This window comes from Salvia miltiorrhiza, chromosome 1 (assembly GCF_028751815.1).
Source record: "Salvia miltiorrhiza cultivar Shanhuang (shh) chromosome 1, IMPLAD_Smil_shh, whole genome shotgun sequence".
In the NCBI taxonomy this organism is placed as follows: Eukaryota; Viridiplantae; Streptophyta; class Magnoliopsida; order Lamiales; family Lamiaceae; genus Salvia; species Salvia miltiorrhiza.
Window position 1 is genome coordinate 75941441 of NC_080387.1, and position 18104 is coordinate 75959544.

At 42.2% G+C, this 18104-nt stretch overlaps 1 protein-coding gene and 3 long non-coding RNA genes across 4 annotated transcripts; 2 read left to right on the forward strand and 2 right to left on the reverse strand.

Annotated features, from left to right (window-relative positions):
• Positions 1-420: 420 nt before the first annotated feature.
• On the reverse strand, positions 421-2907 carry LOC131006297 (uncharacterized). Its single transcript, XR_009095446.1, has 4 exons — positions 2623-2907; positions 2257-2499; positions 1595-1791; positions 421-713 (listed from the first exon to the last, which is right to left on the reverse strand). It is a non-coding gene; the product is annotated as an uncharacterized LOC131006297 (long non-coding RNA).
• A 6694-nt stretch (positions 2908-9601) lies between these two features.
• Positions 9602-10061, forward strand: LOC131006298 (uncharacterized). The gene is made up of 2 exons (XR_009095447.1): positions 9602-9911; positions 9986-10061. It is a non-coding gene; the product is annotated as an uncharacterized LOC131006298 (long non-coding RNA).
• A 4648-nt stretch (positions 10062-14709) lies between these two features.
• On the forward strand, positions 14710-15169 carry LOC131006299 (uncharacterized). The gene is made up of 2 exons (XR_009095448.1): positions 14710-15019; positions 15094-15169. It is a non-coding gene; the product is annotated as an uncharacterized LOC131006299 (long non-coding RNA).
• Positions 15170-16314: 1145 nt separating this feature from the next.
• Positions 16315-17425, reverse strand: LOC131013738 (malate dehydrogenase [NADP], chloroplastic-like). Its single transcript, XM_057941824.1, has 4 exons — positions 17117-17425; positions 16939-17032; positions 16507-16593; positions 16315-16359 (listed from the first exon to the last, which is right to left on the reverse strand). The coding sequence occupies exons 1-4, from the start codon at positions 17284-17286 to the stop codon at positions 16315-16317; spliced, it is 396 nt and encodes a 131-aa protein (XP_057797807.1). The 5' UTR covers positions 17287-17425.
• Positions 17426-18104: the final 679 nt, after the last annotated feature.

An 18104-nucleotide genomic window follows, 5' to 3' on the forward strand; every position in this document is an offset into this window, starting at 1 on the left:
GATTTATGATCATACCCAAACCCACTGCACTTGAAATTAATAATCGCATCTGAATAATGTCGCATCTGAGGGGGATCAAGGAGTTCACTACAAGAAAAATGTTAATAGACAACATGCGAAGCGTGTCATCTATTTGAAAATCGCATGTCATGTATGTAGGTGTAGTCTATTTGAGGGCGCTAATAGACAACATGCGCATGCGCGTTGTCTATCAGCTAATAGACAACGCCTAATAGACGACGTGCATGCGCATGTTGTCTATTAGCTGATAGACAACAAGCATGAGCCCGTCGTCTATTCGTTGAATTTTTCAATTTTTTATTTTAATTCTGCAGTTATACTTAAATTTCCTATTTTTTCAAATAAATATTTTATTAAATCTAAAAATTCATAATAAATAATTTTAAATATATACACGAATAATAAAAATGTCATTCATTAATTTCAAATATTCTTTATCATTCTACATTGAAAAAGTATCCATTATACAAACATTCTACATCAAACCAAATAAAATATTGTTCATCATAATTCATGACAGGTCCACGTGATCTTCGCTTTGAGGACGAGCCATAGTCTTGACCAGAGCAAGTAGAATAGCGGGTCACATTTAAGAGGGATAAGATTCTCGCTGAAGAGCTTCTTTGCAAATGTAATAGGCTGCTGGTAGCAGTTGTATGACTAAAATATGAGTAATTTTTCAGCAACGGAGCCTGAGCAAATTAGAGAATCCATATTAGATGATGAAACTATGAAGACTGCGTTGACAGTTGATATTTCACAGTGAAAGCCAAGCTGTTTGTACGCATCTAAAATCAACTTTGCAATCAGACCAAAACTTATAAGAAGCATTTCACCTAAAATAGTCAGAAAGCCAAAGCATAGAAGCATTTCATCACTTCATACCATATAGATTTACAAGCACAAGTCACAAGATATTCCAAAAAAGAGAAGCTAAGCTGATTAAATTAGACTCCCATGTAACCGGAATAGGAAAATAGGGAGGTTATATGACCAATAGACACAAATATCACAGGAATAAATAAAAAGGACGTCTATTTCTATCCTTAATAAACAAGTGAAAACATCTGACCTACCCCACTTGATTATATCTTTATGACTAAATTCAACATAAACGTAAACCAAAGAATCAAACAACAAATACTCACTATGATAACATATTTAAAACAGAACAAAAATGGTATTTCAAATCTCTCAACTACTTCCTTTCATTAAGTCAGAATCATAAAGCCATGAAGATGGGGAGATATAATTAAATTCCTAATCAACTGTAAAGCTTCGACCAATAATGCACAAACCCAACTTGTAATTTGCGTTGAGAATTCAAGCTGGAGGAGTAAACCACTCACAAGCAAAGAATGAAAACAATTAACAAAATAAACAAGCAATTTAATACAACAGAAGTAATGACCAAAAAAATCACAGCCAAGATTAATATTTTCGGTTATACTACATATCTCCCTTAAATTACCAATACAAAACCAAAAGGGTCCCCAAAAAAACATAAATTCCGAGCATTTCCACAAATCATCCAAAATCAGAGTAATGAACAAGAGATGTATGATGATATTACCAGCAAGATCGGTCTGGGAGGTGAGGGATTTGTGCAACTCAACGAGCTGCTCACAAATGGTGGCGTAGACAGCAATCTGCTTGCGGAGAACTTCCATCTGCTCGTCCGTCAACACCTTCACAAACATCCCTGCAGCAGCACCTGTAGCAAAAACAATTTTTTCACATGTTGAAAGCTGGGATTCTCTGCAGCAGCACCTGTAGCAAAAACAATTTTAGTATGTTGCTACTTCGTATCGATTTCTGAATATAGAGCAACATAAAACTTTCAGCTCCTAAAATCAGCATTCTTCCTCATCTTGCAACTCAGAAGGAATAGAATACATAATAATCCACTTTAGAAGAAAACCAATCTTTTTAGTGTAGTGTGTGTGTGTGGCTGCAATCACAAATAACAAACCAATCATGTTATTTAAACGTTTCACAGCAGAAATCGAAGAATGCAGTAGTGTGTGTGTGGCTGACTCTCGGTTCAAATCCTCTCTTTCCAAGACTCTCGGTTCTTCAAAATTCTCAAACAAAAACCTTAGCAAATGTAGAGACAAATTGAAGAACTTAACAAAAACCTTAGCAAATTGAAGTGCAGAGACAAAGTGAAGAAATTATAGGTATCACAACTACATTAGCAAATTAAAAAACGAAGAATACCCAAAACCACTTAACCTAATCAACTGCTCCGTTTGGTGCTGTCGAAAGTGGTGTTCCTGGTGATAGCGTAGACAATGAGGCGGAGGTGCAGTCGAGCGACGAGGGGGGTGAGGCGAGGCGAGGAGCAGCAATACACGGCGCAGCGAGGAGAGGCGCAGCAGCGCGGCGAGGCCAGGCGCAGCAGTGGATCGACGGTGGGGAGGCGGGACGAGTTGCTGGACGGCGGTGAGTGGAGCGTTGGAAACGAAATTCCCAGATCTGATACCAAAAGGCAGAAAGAGAGAGAGAGATAGCGAGAGGCAGAGAGAGATCTAGGGCAAAGAGAGATCGAGAGCAAAGGAGATCGAGTGTGAGAGATGGAGAGAGAGATAGGGGGTTTACCTGAGATGGAGGAGTGGCGATGCGAGGAGCACGGCGGCAGCGCGGCAGAACTCGTCGGAGAACAGGATTGAACAAGATTTAAAAACCCTAGGTAGTTACTAATTTAAATTAAGGGAAAGAAAAAAGAAAGAAAGGAGGAGGGGAGAGAGACGCCAACCTCGCCGCGCCGGAGGCGACGAGAACCGGCGACGTTCGCCGGAGAAATTTGGGAGAAGGAAACGGCAGAGAGGGAGGGAGAGAGAACATATTGCGTGAGGGAGAAAATTTGGATTTTGAGTAAATCTGAATTTTGATAGACGACGCAATTTTAAATGTCGTCTAATATGGTAATAGACGACGTGCAACAGAGTCGTATCGTCTATTGTTGGCGGTCATAGACAATCTATTCTATAGACGACGTGTTTCGGGCGTGTTGTCTATGACCGCCAACAATAGACGACACGACTCTGTTGCACGTCGTCTATTACCATATTAGACGACATGCTTGGCTGTTTGTTGTCTATTCCCTTGCTCATCTATCACCTTATTACACAACATGCTTTGTTCAATGTCGTCTATTTCATGTAGTCTATAATCTTTTTTTTTTTTGATAAGGAAAGTAAATATTATAGAACGAAAAGGCACCAGTAGTACCAAGAAGATTACAAAATCATCGGTGATTCCTCATTCGACATCCACCTATGAATCCCAACTCCATCATTAACAAAACCAAAAATTCTACCCCAACTCCACACTCTAGCTTTGATTTCTCCAAACAAGTTTGCACTCTCCCATATTTTGTTCTCAAATCTACTCTCATTACGCATTTTCCAAATAAGCCAAGTAGTACAACACCAAAGAGCCATCAAGAGCTTCTTATTTCTTTTCCGGCCACTCAAACTAGTAAAGAACTGAAAGTGCGAGGACACGTCATATGGCTGCACCATGCTAACTCCGAGCCATTGAAAGATTGCTTCCCATACCTTTGAGGTCTTTGGACAGTGGATCAACAAGTGATTCGTGGATTCCTGCCGATGAAAACAGGCATTACATCCCACCTCGACTTCACACAACATCACATTTCTTCTCGAGAGATTGTCACACGTCGGAATTCTGTTCTTCAAAATTCTCCATGCGGTAAGCTTGACTTTGTTTGGAATAGGGATCTTCCACACCTTCGTACTCATATCAGTTTCCTCCACCGCCTCCGTAGTCTCTTTTGCTTGATCTTTAATAGCTTCATAAGCGGACTTGGTTGTAAAGCCTCTCCCGATGTCGCCACTCCATGTCCATCCGTCCTTGTTACCTACACACAGGTTAGTACCAGAAACAAGGCTAAGCAACTCCGAAACTCCTTCCCTCTCTCTCTCAAATAACTCTCTTCTCCACCTTAAATCCCAACACCATCCAGTATCAGTCCATTCCCCAACTTCACAGATTGCAGCTTCTTTATTAGCACTCAACTGAAAAAGTCTAGGAAAAGTAAACTTCAACGGCTTTTGTCCAACCCACCACTGACTCCAGAATTTAAATGTCTTCCCATCCCCCACCTTTGGCTTCAAATTTTGAACAAACCAAAAATTGCTCGGCCCTCCCGCCGCAGAAACGATCTTCGGCCACCACCCATCTCTAAATCTACCTTTCCCCGCGTTTTCCAGACTTGTCTCTCCCCACTCAACCTCACCATAAATGGACCTAACAATTTTAGCCCAAAGCATGTCCCTTCCAGTAAGGTACCGCCACAACCATTTAACGACAAGTGCCTGATTAAACCACTCAATATTTTTAAGCCCCAAGCCTCCTTCATCTTTTGAAGCACAAAGCACCTTCCATTTCACCCAAGCAATCGCACTTTTACTAGAACCCCCTCCCCACAGAAAATTACCAAGTAAAGCATTTAGGGAACTCACAATTGATTTTGGTAAACAGGTAAAAGAGAGCTGGTAAATCGGTATAGATTGAAGCACAGCCTTCACCAAGGTAACTCGGCCCGCGAGAGAGAACTTCCCATTTTTCCACGAATCGATTTTCTTTCTCACCTTCTCAACCAAGTATTTCCAATCAGCAACCTTTTTGCCCTTGCTACCCACTTTAATACCGAGGTAATTGAAAGGTAAGGAGCCTACATCACAACCCAAAACAGCCGCCATCCTCTCTATCTTATCCTCCTCGACCCCAACTCCAAAGAGACAACATTTTTTGAAATTCACAGCAAGCCCTGACAGTAGCTGGAACACTCTGAGAATCCTTTTAACTGCCACTGCATTTCTTTCATCATCCTCCATCAAGAAGACCGTGTCATCAGCGTATTGGAGGTGCGGAATTGAAATGCAATCATTTCCTACCTTTACCGGCTTAATCAGCTCCTTCTCAACAGCTCTCGTGATCAAAGAGTGGAGCCCCTCCGCTGCAATAAGAAAGAGAAATGGGGAAAGCGGATCTCCCTGCCGTAATCCTCTTTCTAAACACACCTCACCAGATGGAGATCCATTCACCAAAATATTCGTCGTCGCCGAAGAGATACAACCTCGGATCCATTTCCTCCATAATGGTTCAAAATCCATTCTTTCAAGCATTAAATCCAAGAAATCCCACTCGACGGAGTCATATGCTTTCGCGAAATCCACCTTGAAGATAATCCTCCCTTTTCTCTTCTTAGTAGCCTCCGCGATTGCTTCATTTAGAACCACGACCCCATCAAGGATGTAACGGCCGCCAATGAAGGCACTCTGATTATCCGAAATAACTGAATCCATGACCTGTTTCATCCTATTCGCCAAAACCTTCGCAATGACTTTATAGAGGCTACAAATAAGTGAAATAGGCCTAAACTCCTCAAGTGAGCAAGCTCCTTCTTTTTTAGGAATGAGAACGATGTATGAAGAGTTACATCCCCGAGGGATTTTGCCATTGGAGTGAAATTCAGTCATTACCTTTAAAAAATCTTTCTTGATTATCTCCCATGACGCTTTCCAGAACTTGAGGTTAAAACCATCCGGTCCCGGGCTCTTGTCACCGTCACAGCTCCAAATGGCCTCTTTAATTTCTGATTCTGAAAAAGTTTTGATCAGCTCCGCATTATTCGCTGCAGAAACTCTCCGAGCAGTGAAATCTCCCGGTATCATAGGAAGGACGCGCGGCGTCTTCTTGAAGTGATTCTCGAAGAACGTTTTGACTTTCTCCTTGATGGTCTTTGGATCCTCGATCCAGCAGCCCCCAACATCAAGCCCTGCAATTTCATTCTTCTTTCTTCTCCCAACAATTGCTTTGTGATAAAAACTAGTATTCAGATCGCCCTCCTTGACCCATTTGACTTTCGCCTTTTGTTGGAGAAGACTACATTTTTCTTTGGATTTAAGGAAAATCTTTGCTCGTAATTCATTTCTCCTGATTGTCTCACTCTCCTCAAGACCAAAGGTGTCATCAAAAATGTCCAGCTCCTGAAGTTCATCCTTAAGATCTGTCAATCCTTGGTCAATGTTGCCATAAATCCTCAGATTCCACTCTTTCAACGCACTCTTCACCAATTTCAATTTCTCTTTGAACACAAAGCAGCTCCATCCTTCAATCTTAGCTTCATCCCAAGATTTCCTTACCAACGCGCAAAAATCTGGGTGGGAGAGCCAAGAATTGAGGAACCTAAAAGGTTTGGGTCCCCAGTTCTTGGTTTTTGTAGTCAGGAAGATCGGACAATGATCCGACACTGATCTCTGAAGCCCCCTTCCGACTGTGTCCGGCCATTCCTGCATCCATTTCTCGTTGACCATAAATCTGTCTAGTTTGCTCTTACATCCTCCACCAGGTTGATACCACGTAAACTTTCTCCCCTGTGTTCTGATTTCCAGCAGATTACTTTGCCGAATAAAAGCGTCAAAAGACCTTGCATCTGCTTGATTAAAGACAGCACCTTTCCCCACCCTTTCTCCCGGATCACGCACTGCGTTGAAATCGCCAAGAAAACACAGGCAAGAGTCTTTGTTTTGAAGAGCAATGAGCTGTAATGTATCCCACAAAGATTCCTTTTCGGTGGTTCCCATGGGCGCATACACATTAACAAAACAACAATGCAAGCCTCCTTGTAGCCAAATCCCATTAACAATAACAGCCCCCGTCACGTTCCATTTACTAGTTGCCACAAACTTATCCTTGCTCCAGACCGATAGTATTCCACCCGATCTGCCTTCTGACTCCCTCACAGCCCAATCAAAATTACTCCTCCCCCACCACTTATCACACATTGAGGAACAGAAAATTTCCATTTTGGTTTCCTGAATAAAACAAAAATCTAAAGCATTTTTCCTAACCAATTCTCCGATATCACTCTGTTTAATGAAACTCCCCAAGCCTCTAATGTTGTAAGATAAAATATTCATTAAAAACCTGTTTCAATATCACCCACGACCTTCGGATGTCCTGCCTTTGCTCTTTGCTCCTTCAATTGCTCGATCATGACCGCGTCTTGGTGATTGCTCGACAAACCCAACTTCTTGGCAAAGAGCCATGTTCTTGTATCTTCATCTCTCTCCGAATTCTCCCAATCCGCCTCAGTAGATCGCGAGCCACTTCCATTCTTGCCCATCTCACCCTCTGATTCAATATCAGCAATGAAATTGCCCCAAACTTGATGCTGATTTTCGGTGACTTTTGATTTCTGAGTTTTCTTCCTCGAAACTCCTCCTCGTCTATTCGCCGTTCCTTTCTTAGAAACAACCCCCGCAGTGAGAGAATCTGGTACCCTCGAGGGATCGCACTCCTCCCCCTCAAGTTCATTTTGAAATTCCTTCTCTTTCTCGTTTCTACTCCCTTCATTGATCTCTCTACCTCTAGTCTCTGGCTCATTTGAAGGCGATTTATCAGTCCCTTCGGAGGAAACCCGCTGGACTTGGCTTCCTTTATCTGTGTCAGAGTAATGTGAGAACGGGCCATTAGTTTCCACAACCTTCCTCTCGAGTTCCGAGACGCCGTTTTTTTGAGTAACCGAATCGTTTCCTTCACCGTCCTCTGTTTCCGACTCGACGATGAAAGCCTTCGCCGGAGACTGTGAGATATCTTGTAAAGAACATTCTGAGTCAGCATCTTCGTCCAAAGACCACACCTCCTCCTCCGGGGAAACGAAATTATAGGGCATTTCTTCCACCCGGATTTGGAACGAAGCACCGTCGATTTTACATTTCAGTATGTTTCCGATGGAGTTAAACCCAGTAGACATCTGTATAAAAGCCACGTCCAGCCTCTCTTTCGTTCTTGTTTTTTCTTCAATTTTCAGAAGCAACCCGAACCTCGCGCTTGCCGTACTGAAGAAACGGGAATTCCAAACATGTAGCGGGACTCCGGTCCATTTAGTCCAGACAACTCTTTGATAGTTGATATCAACAGATTTCCAAGGCCTCCACCACTGTAACCAGAAGTCTCTCCATTCGTTGAGCTTATTGAGATTTTCCTCGGTCGTCTGCTCGTTGCTGCTTTGGATTAGGACCATGTTGCCACCGAGGGAGTTCAGCTTAAAACAACCTGCGCATTCACTATTTATTTCCTCTCGAACTTCCTCCCAGAGAAACTCAGATTTAATGTAACCTGTAAAAGCCCCATTAAGCCAAACCAAGTCTTCTTCCGTCGTCTGGAACTGTAATGTTTCATCATCAAGTTCTTTATCATCTTTAGCACCTGTAAGAGCTTCCTTAAAGGAGACACCTGCGTGCCTATTATACACCTTCATGTTGCATGGCTGTATCTGTTCCAACTTCTTTTCTTTGACGCTATTCTGCTCATTCCGTCTCTTCTCATCAACCCTTTCGAATTTAGGTTTATAATCCCTTTGGAATTTAGGCTTATAAACTCTAACCTTATAACTGCCAATCCAAAGTTTGTTCAGGTCCATCAGTAAAGTCTCAGACCTCTCCACCCTTTCAAATCGAACAAAGCCGAACGGTCTTCCCCAAAGATCTCTCTTCCTTGGGCAGTATACATCCACCGTCTTCGCAACCGTCTCAAACTTACGTCTGAGAAAATCAACGCTGCAATCCTCTGGGATGTTGTTAAAGAAAAAGGTTGTAGTGTCATCGCGTTCATTCGAACTCCAATCTCTCCTCCCATTCAAACTGCTCCGATTCCAGCTTCTTGCCTGTTTTCTCTCGACATGTTTTGGACCAATCCCTCTTCTTCTCACCACTCTCCACTCTCTCTCGGTCTCTCTAGGCTCCATTGTAGAAAATCACCTGTTTTATGAAGTAATCATCTACAACGAACAATACAACAATCTAACCAAACAACTGTAAGATAAGCTCTGTCCTTAAACTTTGCTAATTTCAATTCAAGTCTTGTCCATTCGTTTCACCATGGCACATTCAATTCATTACAGTTATCCTACAATACATTCAACCCCAACAACAACCCATCTGCTTGAAAACCTTCAAGGTAATTTGCTGTCTCAAGTACTAAATTCACTGTCTCAAGTACTAAATTCAGTTCGCATCCATATCAAACTGCACATCACCCGAGATAAGGAAGTAGAACTTAGCTTTTGAATAGAAAGGGATGACTTGCGAATCTGGACGCTGATCTTTCAAAAAGAGTCGGAAGGCCTAGCTGGATGCGTTCTCGCCGGACTTGAGGGCTGCGTTGTGGCCTGGAGGCGTGGTCTCGCCGGAGTAAATAGTCTCGCTGGTCTGGAGTCGAAGATAGCTACCGCAGATTTCGCCGGAGAAAGGTGTCGCCGATCTGGAGTCGAAGGCAGACTACTTCTGGGTGGCGGATCTGTGGGCGGATCTGGCGAGGTGGCTTGCGCAGCTAATGACTCCACCGGACAGCGCCGCGAATCGCGCCTGGGCTTGGATAGCAGCGCGGTTCCGAGGGCAGATCGGCGCCTGGGCGACGGGTTTAGTGAGGGGAACGGCGGCGGCGGGCCTGGGCGACGGCGAGTCAAGGCTTGGCGCTTGGGCGACGGGTTCACCTTATTTGCTTTCACCTCCAAGTCGTAGATTTGGAGTGGATCTGTGGCTCCACTACCGTATGTTACTGCTAGACTGTCCCAAACGGCCTTAGCCGTCTGATGTTGGGCGAAGTTCATCACTAGTTTCCCTTCCATATTCTGTAGTAACCAAGAAAAAACAGCCAGATCTGTTTCTTCCCATTTGTAGTAATTCGGATCTGCAGGTTTTGGTGGTGGTGGTTGTCCGGTGATGTGTCCGGACCTGCCCCTGCTGCCTATGGCTACCTTCATGAGGCGTGCCCATAGGGGATAATTGTTGCCATGTAATTTGAATCCGAGCACGACGTTTTCGGAGTTTCGCATCAGATTGGCTATTTGTTGGGTTAGCTCGTTTGTATCTGATTTTGGTTCTATGATCTGCCTTTCTTCTGACATTGTGATCTAATTTTTTTCCAGGAAGGAAAATGGAGGAAAAAAAAACGGCTTGGCTGCCTTGATTTGGGTTGAGGTAAAAAAGGAACAATGAGGAAAATTTTTCTGAGTTCCAAGGATTAAACATGCTTTGATACCATGTTAAAATATGGTATAGACATATTTTAAGAGAATTTGAGAGATTGTAAAGATTGTTTCTTGTATTTCTCTTACTTATTTTCATATTACATTGATATCTATTTATAGACTACAACATGAAGCAAAGTCATACAAAATCCTACTAAAGTCACACAAAATATATCTTTTGACTATTGCTAAATATTTCTATACTTCTAGATGTGGTTGTTTATTGACCTTGATTAGTATTTTCAACACTCCCCCTCAAGTTGAGTAACGGGATTCCCGATATTCAACTTGCCAAGAACTTCTAAAAAATTCTTGGAGTTCACAGCTTTGGTTAGGATGTCTGCTAGTTGGTCTTCAGACCTTACGAATGGGAGCGTCACAATACCTCCTTCAATTTTTTCTTTGATAAAGTGTCTATCAACTTCTACATGTTTTGTTCTGTCGTGTTGAACAGGATTTTCTGATATGCTGATGGCTGCTTTATTGTCACAAAACATTTGACATGTCTTTGTCGGTTGAAGACCCAATTCAGTCAACAATCTTCTTAGCCACAGGACTTCGGTTAGTCCACTCTTGATTCCCCTGAACTCGGCTTCTGCACTAGAGAGTGCTACCACTTTCTGTTTCTTACTCCTCCATGAGACAAGGTTGCCTCCAATAAAGGTGAAGTATCCTGCTGTTGACTTTCGATCGACGGGATTTCCAGCCCAGTCAGCATCAGTGTATGCCTGTATTTCAAGGTGTCCAGATTTCTTGAATAACACTCCATAATAAAAAGTTCCTTTCAAATATTTTACAATCCTGATCGCAGCTTCCATGTGGTTAGCTTGTGGTTGGTGCATGAATTGGCTTACCACTCCAACGGCATAAGAGATATCAGGTCGCGTATGAGAAAGATAGATGAGTTTTCCCACTAAGCGCTGATATTTTCCTCGATTAGTCAGTTCTGCTCCTTCCTCAATCTGTAGCCCGTGATTCATAGCAATAGGCGTCTCTGTTGGCTTGCAATCTAGCATCCCTGTTTCTGCTAGAAGGTCTAGAGTATACTTCTTTTGGTTGATGAAGATCCCCCTGTTTGACCTGAGAACTTCTATTCCAAGGAAGTACTTAAGTCTTCCCAAGTCCTTCATCTCAAACTCCTTGAACAGCCTATCTTTCAACTTTTGGATTTCTTCCAAGTCGTTTCCTGTTATGATCATATCATCAACATAAATGACTAAACAGGAAATAAGGTCACCTCTCTTCTTCAAAAATAAGGTGTGATCGGCATTGCTTTGCTGGTACCCAAACTTTTTCATGGCCGTGGTGAATCTCCCAAACCAGGCTCTGGGGGATTGTTTGAGCCCATACAGTGTCTTCTTCAATTTGCATACTTCACCAACTCCGAATTCTTCTGAGAAACCCTGGGGAACTTCCATGTAAACCTCCATTTCTTCTTCAAGTTCTCCATGGAGGAAAGCATTTGTAACATCGAATTGGTGGAGGTCCCAATCTTTATTAGCAGCAATAGAGAGGAGAGCCCTGACGGTGTTCATTTTTGCAACAGAAGAGAAAGTCTCCTCATAGTCGATCCCATATATCTGTGTGTACCCTTTTGCGACCAATCGAGCTTTGTATCGCTCAATTGACCCATCTGGTTTTCTTTTGATGGTGAAGACCCACTTGCATCCCACAGTTTTCTTCCCTTTTGGCAATCTGCACTTCTCCCAAGTATGATTCCGATTTAACGCACTGATCTCCTTCTTCATGGCCTCTCTCCAGTGCTTAATTTCAAGAGCCTGTTCAGCTGTCGTCGGGATATCTTCATCATACAGTGCTGCTTCATAAGCAACAGCAGTTCTGGATAGATTTCCTTTAGCGATCTTTCCAATAGAATACCGAGAGTTCTTCCCGACCTTCTCCGGAGTGTACCTTTTAGGAGGAATCCCTCGAGTACTCCTAGGAGGCAGCACGTATCCCCTGGTATCTTTCTCTGCAATATTCTCCTGTTCTTCATCAACAACTTGATGAACATAATCACGTACCTCAGAAGATAAAGTTTGTTCTGAATGCCTTACCTCGGATATCAATGGTGGAGGAGATATAGAATCAGGGTACCGAGGAGATATGGGCTCTGTAGTGGATGAGACCTGCTCGGTGGCAAGGTTAACTGTTTCTGTTGGTCCTGCTTCCGTACTTGGCATTGGTAACCAGCTTAACAAGTCTATTTTATTTCCTTGCTCTCTCTCCCCCTGACTGTTAAGTTGGTTATCATAGAAGAACTCAGTTTCTTGAAAATCACAATTCGTGGTGGTTAAGACTTGACGAGTTTTAGGATTGTAACACCTATACCCTTTCTGATTAATGCCATAACCTACAAAGACACATTTAATGGCACACGGGAAAAGTTTAGTTCTTTCATGTTTGGGGATATGGACAAAAACAGAGCACCCGAAAACCCTAGGTTGGAGAGTAAGAGCAAGAGGGACAGATGCCAAGGTGGAGAGTTTTTCTAAAGGAGTCTGTAACTGGAGAGTTCTAGTGGGAAGACGGTTTATAAGATAGACAGAGGTAGCAACAGCTTCAGGCCAGAAGTGTGTGGGTACTTTAGATTCAATCATCACAGCTCTAGTCATTTCAAGGAGAATTCTATTTTTTCTTTCTGCCACACCATTTTGTTCAGGGGTATGGGGACATGTAGTTTGATGGATTATCCCCTTTTTTTGACAAAATTCCTGCATAGATCTATTGACAAATTCCCCCCCATTATCGGTTCTAAGAGTCTGAATGTTTTTCTCAAATTGAGTTTGAATCATGGTTGAAAAATGGGTAAATTTTTCAAAAACTTCAGATTTGTGTTTGAGGAAATAAACCCATGTCATCCTTGTGCAATCATCAATGAAAAGCAAAAAATATTTAAAACCCGGACCTCCGGCAATAGGTGAAGGTCCCCAAACATCAGAATGAATTAAAGAAAAAATAGATTTAACCACAGTATTATTAGGTTTAAAAGAGTGTCTGTGGCTTTTAGCCAAAATACAAGTTTCACAAGACAGAGTTCCCCCCTTTATTAATTCAGGAAATAATATCTTAAGATAACTTGTGGAAGGATGCCCTAACCGACGATGCCAAAGCCAAGCGTCACGGTTAGCAGTTCCGTGAGCGAGCATCACCTCGCCTTGTTGAGCTATCTCATCCACATAGTATAACCCATTTCTCTCAGTGCCACGTCCAATAATCTCCCCCGTCCTGATATCCTGAAGAAGACAAAATTGAGGATTCATTAGCATAGTACAATTTAGTTCTTTTGTAACATGGCTAATAGACAAGAGTTTATGAGACAGAGAAGGGACATATAGACAGTTTGAGAGGTGCATAGTAGGAGAGATTTCTATGGTTCCAGCCCCTTCAACACGGGTTAAGTCACCATTTGCAGTTTGAACATGTGTTCGGTATGGTGCTGATGCCTTCATGATATCAGTTTTATCAAAAGTCATCGTATCAGTGGCTCCACAATCAAAAATCCACCTTTTATCCCTATCCCTATTATCAGATGAGTTTTGATATGTAGCGGAAGATTTTAGGGATTTTCTACATAAAAGGCTGGTATTTTTCGTATTACACAAAGGTTTGGGGTGGTTTTTTAATTTATGAAAAACTAGGGAGTTAGTTTTCATAAGATGGGGTTCTTTCTGGAATTTAGAATAGTTAAGGGGTTTATGTTGCAAAACACCACCAAACCCTTTATTTTCACCCCCAATACCTGCGCCTCCTTCATTCTTTCGAAGAAGCAGCCTGTCCGGACGTTCTACAGCCGATTCCGCCGCCGCCGGTCGCATCATGGCCGGTGCCGCCGCCCTCACGGTCAGCGGCGACTGATCTCCAGCCGCCGACATCTCCCTCGCGCCCCACGTTCCAGCTGCCAGTCGGTCGACAGCCATGGCCGCCGACACCGTGGCCCACGCCGGCCGGTTTTCGGCCACCGCCGTTCCGGTCGGTGTTGCTCCACTTCCGTCTGCCATTTTTTCTTTCGCTATTTTGTTGTTGTCTTCCCACCATTCCGGGTAACCAACAATTTGGAAGCACATCTTTTTGGTGTGTTTGTTCATGCCACAATGAGTACAGTAGAGCTTGGATTTATCTTCCTTTTTCCGATTTTGGAAGTTTCCTGAGCGTGGTGGGTTGTTCCTGATGGTGGCGGTGTGTGGTGGTCGGATTTCAGCCCGTTGAGTAGGGCGGTGGACGGCGGCGAGTCCGGCTCCGACTCCTCCCGATGATGAGGCGTCGATGTCGGCGTGGTTGGTTGCCGGCTGCAAGATTTGTAGTCAGGCGGCCTCTCTTCTCACTTTCGAGAACGCCGATTTCGCTGAGGGAGCCGGGATTTCCTTGAGGATATCCCGTCGAACGTGGTCATATTTTGAGTCCAACCCGGATAGAAATTGATACAGACGCCGACTCCCGATGAGCTTCTGGTATTTGGTGATGCCCTCTTCGCAGCAACCCAGCGGATTTGGCTCCCGTCTGTCGATGTTGAGCCATATGGCTTGTAGTTCATTCCAGTAGTCCTCTAGGGTAAGTTGTCCTTGGTTCACCTTATTTGCTTTCACCTCCAAGTCGTAGATTTGGAGTGGATCTGTGGCTCCACTACCGTATGTTACTGCTAGACTGTCCCAAACGGCCTTAGCCGTCTGATGTTGGGCGAAGTTCATCACTAGTTTCCCTTCCATATTCTGTAGTAACCAAGAAAAAACAGCCAGATCTGTTTCTTCCCATTTGTAGTAATTCGGATCTGCAGGTTTTGGTGGTGGTGGTTGTCCGGTGATGTGTCCGGACCTGCCCCTGCTGCCTATGGCTACCTTCATGAGGCGTGCCCATAGGGGATAATTGTTGCCATGTAATTTGAATCCGAGCACGACGTTTTCGGAGTTTCGCATCAGATTGGCTATTTGTTGGGTTAGCTCGTTTGTATCTGATTTTGGTTCTATGATCTGCCTTTCTTCTGACATTGTGATCTAATTTTTTTCCAGGAAGGAAAATGGAGGAAAAAAAAACGGCTTGGCTGCCTTGATTTGGGTTGAGGTAAAAAAGGAACAATGAGGAAAATTTTTCTGAGTTCCAAGGATTAAACATGCTTTGATACCATGTTAAAATATGGTATAGACATATTTTAAGAGAATTTGAGAGATTGTAAAGATTGTTTCTTGTATTTCTCTTACTTATTTTCATATTACATTGATATCTATTTATAGACTACAACATGAAGCAAAGTCATACAAAATCCTACTAAAGTCACACAAAATATATCTTTTGACTATTGCTAAATATTTCTATACTTCTAGATGTGGTTGTTTATTGACCTTGATTAGTATGGGGATTTCAGTGTATGTTCTTCGTTTTATTATATACGCTCTCTACCTGTTGTGAATGACTTGTATTTTTTTTATGGAAATATGTGTGATTTAGAAGAGACTCGCTTCATGAATATTTGAAGTTAATCGTTGTTGGAAATTAATATGGTCCGGAAATCAAGGAAGTGAAAAAGCAAAGAATTTCATAAACAAGAATCTTAAGATAAGAACATGTTTTATATGAATCCTAAACTTATAATATATGTTAGTATATAAAAAAATTTGATCTCGGTGAGTACCCTTTGAATGATAGAACAACTGGTTTTCTATTCAAATTTGAATATGTATATACCACTATTCTATCCTCAATAATTATTGCTTTGACCTGTGTTAAAATATGACGACAAGAATAAGTAGGAAAAAAAAAAGTAATCAAAGTATTAAAGAAGTAACTAGATGTGTTGAAGATGGAATATGTCCAGTGGGAGTGTTTATAGATTCTCTACTTGTGGTATACTGTTCAAGTTGATTAAAACATATGCAAACCGGGCAGTCTGTGCCCTGGCTGGTCTAGCAAAAAATGAATCATGCTTTAATGATATCGAAAGAAAGTGTTCTCAGTTCTGCAGGTGGTAGTCTTCTGATAATTACAGTTCTGACCTTGAGAGCTTCAACAAGGCCATCCTCAAATATGGAGAATCATTAACTGATTAACCTACCTTGTTCTCTTTTATCTTATGTGTTTAACTGCAAAAAAATGGAAGGGGCTGAAGGGAATCCAATGTGTGGGGGAGCATGGCTAATGGAATGCTGGCCTGTAGCCTTCACCCTGCTGATATTAAGATAGATAAGCATCTGGGATTTTTACAGTAACGGGAGCTATAGCGTGAAGTCTCTCAACTAAATCTGTGGACGTGTGAAGGCCAAAAACTCACCAGAAGCAAGCTGAAAGATCAGAAAAATTTATTACTCAAAAACTTGTAAATACTTCACAATGAAGCCTTCATTTCTGCATTGATGCCTTCATTTCTGCATTGATTGTTCAGTAGAATCCCAACTTATATATTATTGGAGTAAAAGAAAATTTCTTACCTTGAAGAGAAGATGATTGGATATCATCCCCGCAGCACCAGAGACAGCAATGTTAACCAACTTCTTCCACGACTTCGTCTCCTCTTCCTACCAACGACACACACACACAAAATGTGCATCCGCACATCAGGACATCAGTTCTGATCTAAGCAAATGAAGCAATGTAATAATGTCTCAAGAGGTTTGTATGATGAAACATTCAATCTTCACTTATTCCCACCATTGATCTATTTCAAATATTTGTATATTACCTAAATTTTCTTGGCTTTATTTGACTAGTTCAACAAAAAACCATGAAATGAAAGAAAAAAAAATCAACTACTACTAATTCTAGCTCTCATCAAAACCTCGTACACAAACAATTAAGTCTAACAAAAAAGAAACAGTGGAGAATTATATCGAGCGCAGTGTGTGCAATAAAAAAAAACTCACAGCTTTGAGATCATAAGTGAGGCAGAAAACCCCATAGCACTCAGCTTTCTTCTTCAGTTCCCCTAACTTCACCGCTGCCGGCGCTTCAACTTCACTGCACAAAGGCATCAACTTCAATCTCAATCAAGACAACCTCAAAAACAGAGTTCTGTATAAGCTGCAGGCAAAAGGGACTTACTTGGAAGTGACAGAGCACCTAATTCTCGAGTTCTGGATTGGCCGGAGGCGCAGGCGGCGGTGGCCGGAAATTCTGGTGGATGCATAGGAAAACTCCGAAGAAAAATGATGGGCAGTCTTTGTATGCGCTGAAGTGTATGGAATTAGCTCTGCCACCGCCGCCGCCGCCATTGAAACTGCAGCAGAGACACAGTGTGTGTCTGTGTGTGAAAAGAGTGTGAAGTAAGACGGTTGTGAGTGTGTGTAGTGTGTGAAAAGCGGGAGGGAAAGCAGATGATGGGAAGGGGAGTGGGGATTTTAACTGATTTTACTACAAGAAACTGGGCGATTAGCGACGGAATTTTCCGTCGCTAATCGCCAAAAATCTGTCGCTAATTTCGTTTACCGACGGATCAACGACGGCCGCCGTGTGTCGCTGTAAAAGTGGTCGGTAAAAAAAATAGCGACGAAATTCATTTCCGTCGCTAATTACCGACGGATCGTCCGTAGGTAAGCACACGACGACGCAGGCGTCGTCTGAAATCAGCGACGAAAATAGCAACGGAAAATTTCGTCGGTATTAGCAACCGAATTCATTTCCGTCGCTATTTTTTTTTAAAAATAAGAAAAATAATAATAATATGTATATATATATATATATATATTTTATCAATCTAGCTTTATTCTCCACAAGTATTTTGGTATTTCTAATGTATTTTGAACTTAGCAACCGAATTCATTTCCGTCGCTATTTTTTTTTTAAATAAGAAAAATAATAATAATATGTATATATATATATTTTTTATCAATCTAGCTTTATTCTCCACAAGTATTTTGGTATTTCTAATGTATTTTGAACTTAATTGCATACGTTAAGACAAACTTCCCAGTGGGTCACCCATCTTAGTTGTGCTTTAATTCAAGCACGCTTAACCTTGAAGTTCTTTTCGAGTGGTCACCAGTACAGAACACGCGTATTATTGATATAACTATCACCTATTAGAATATGC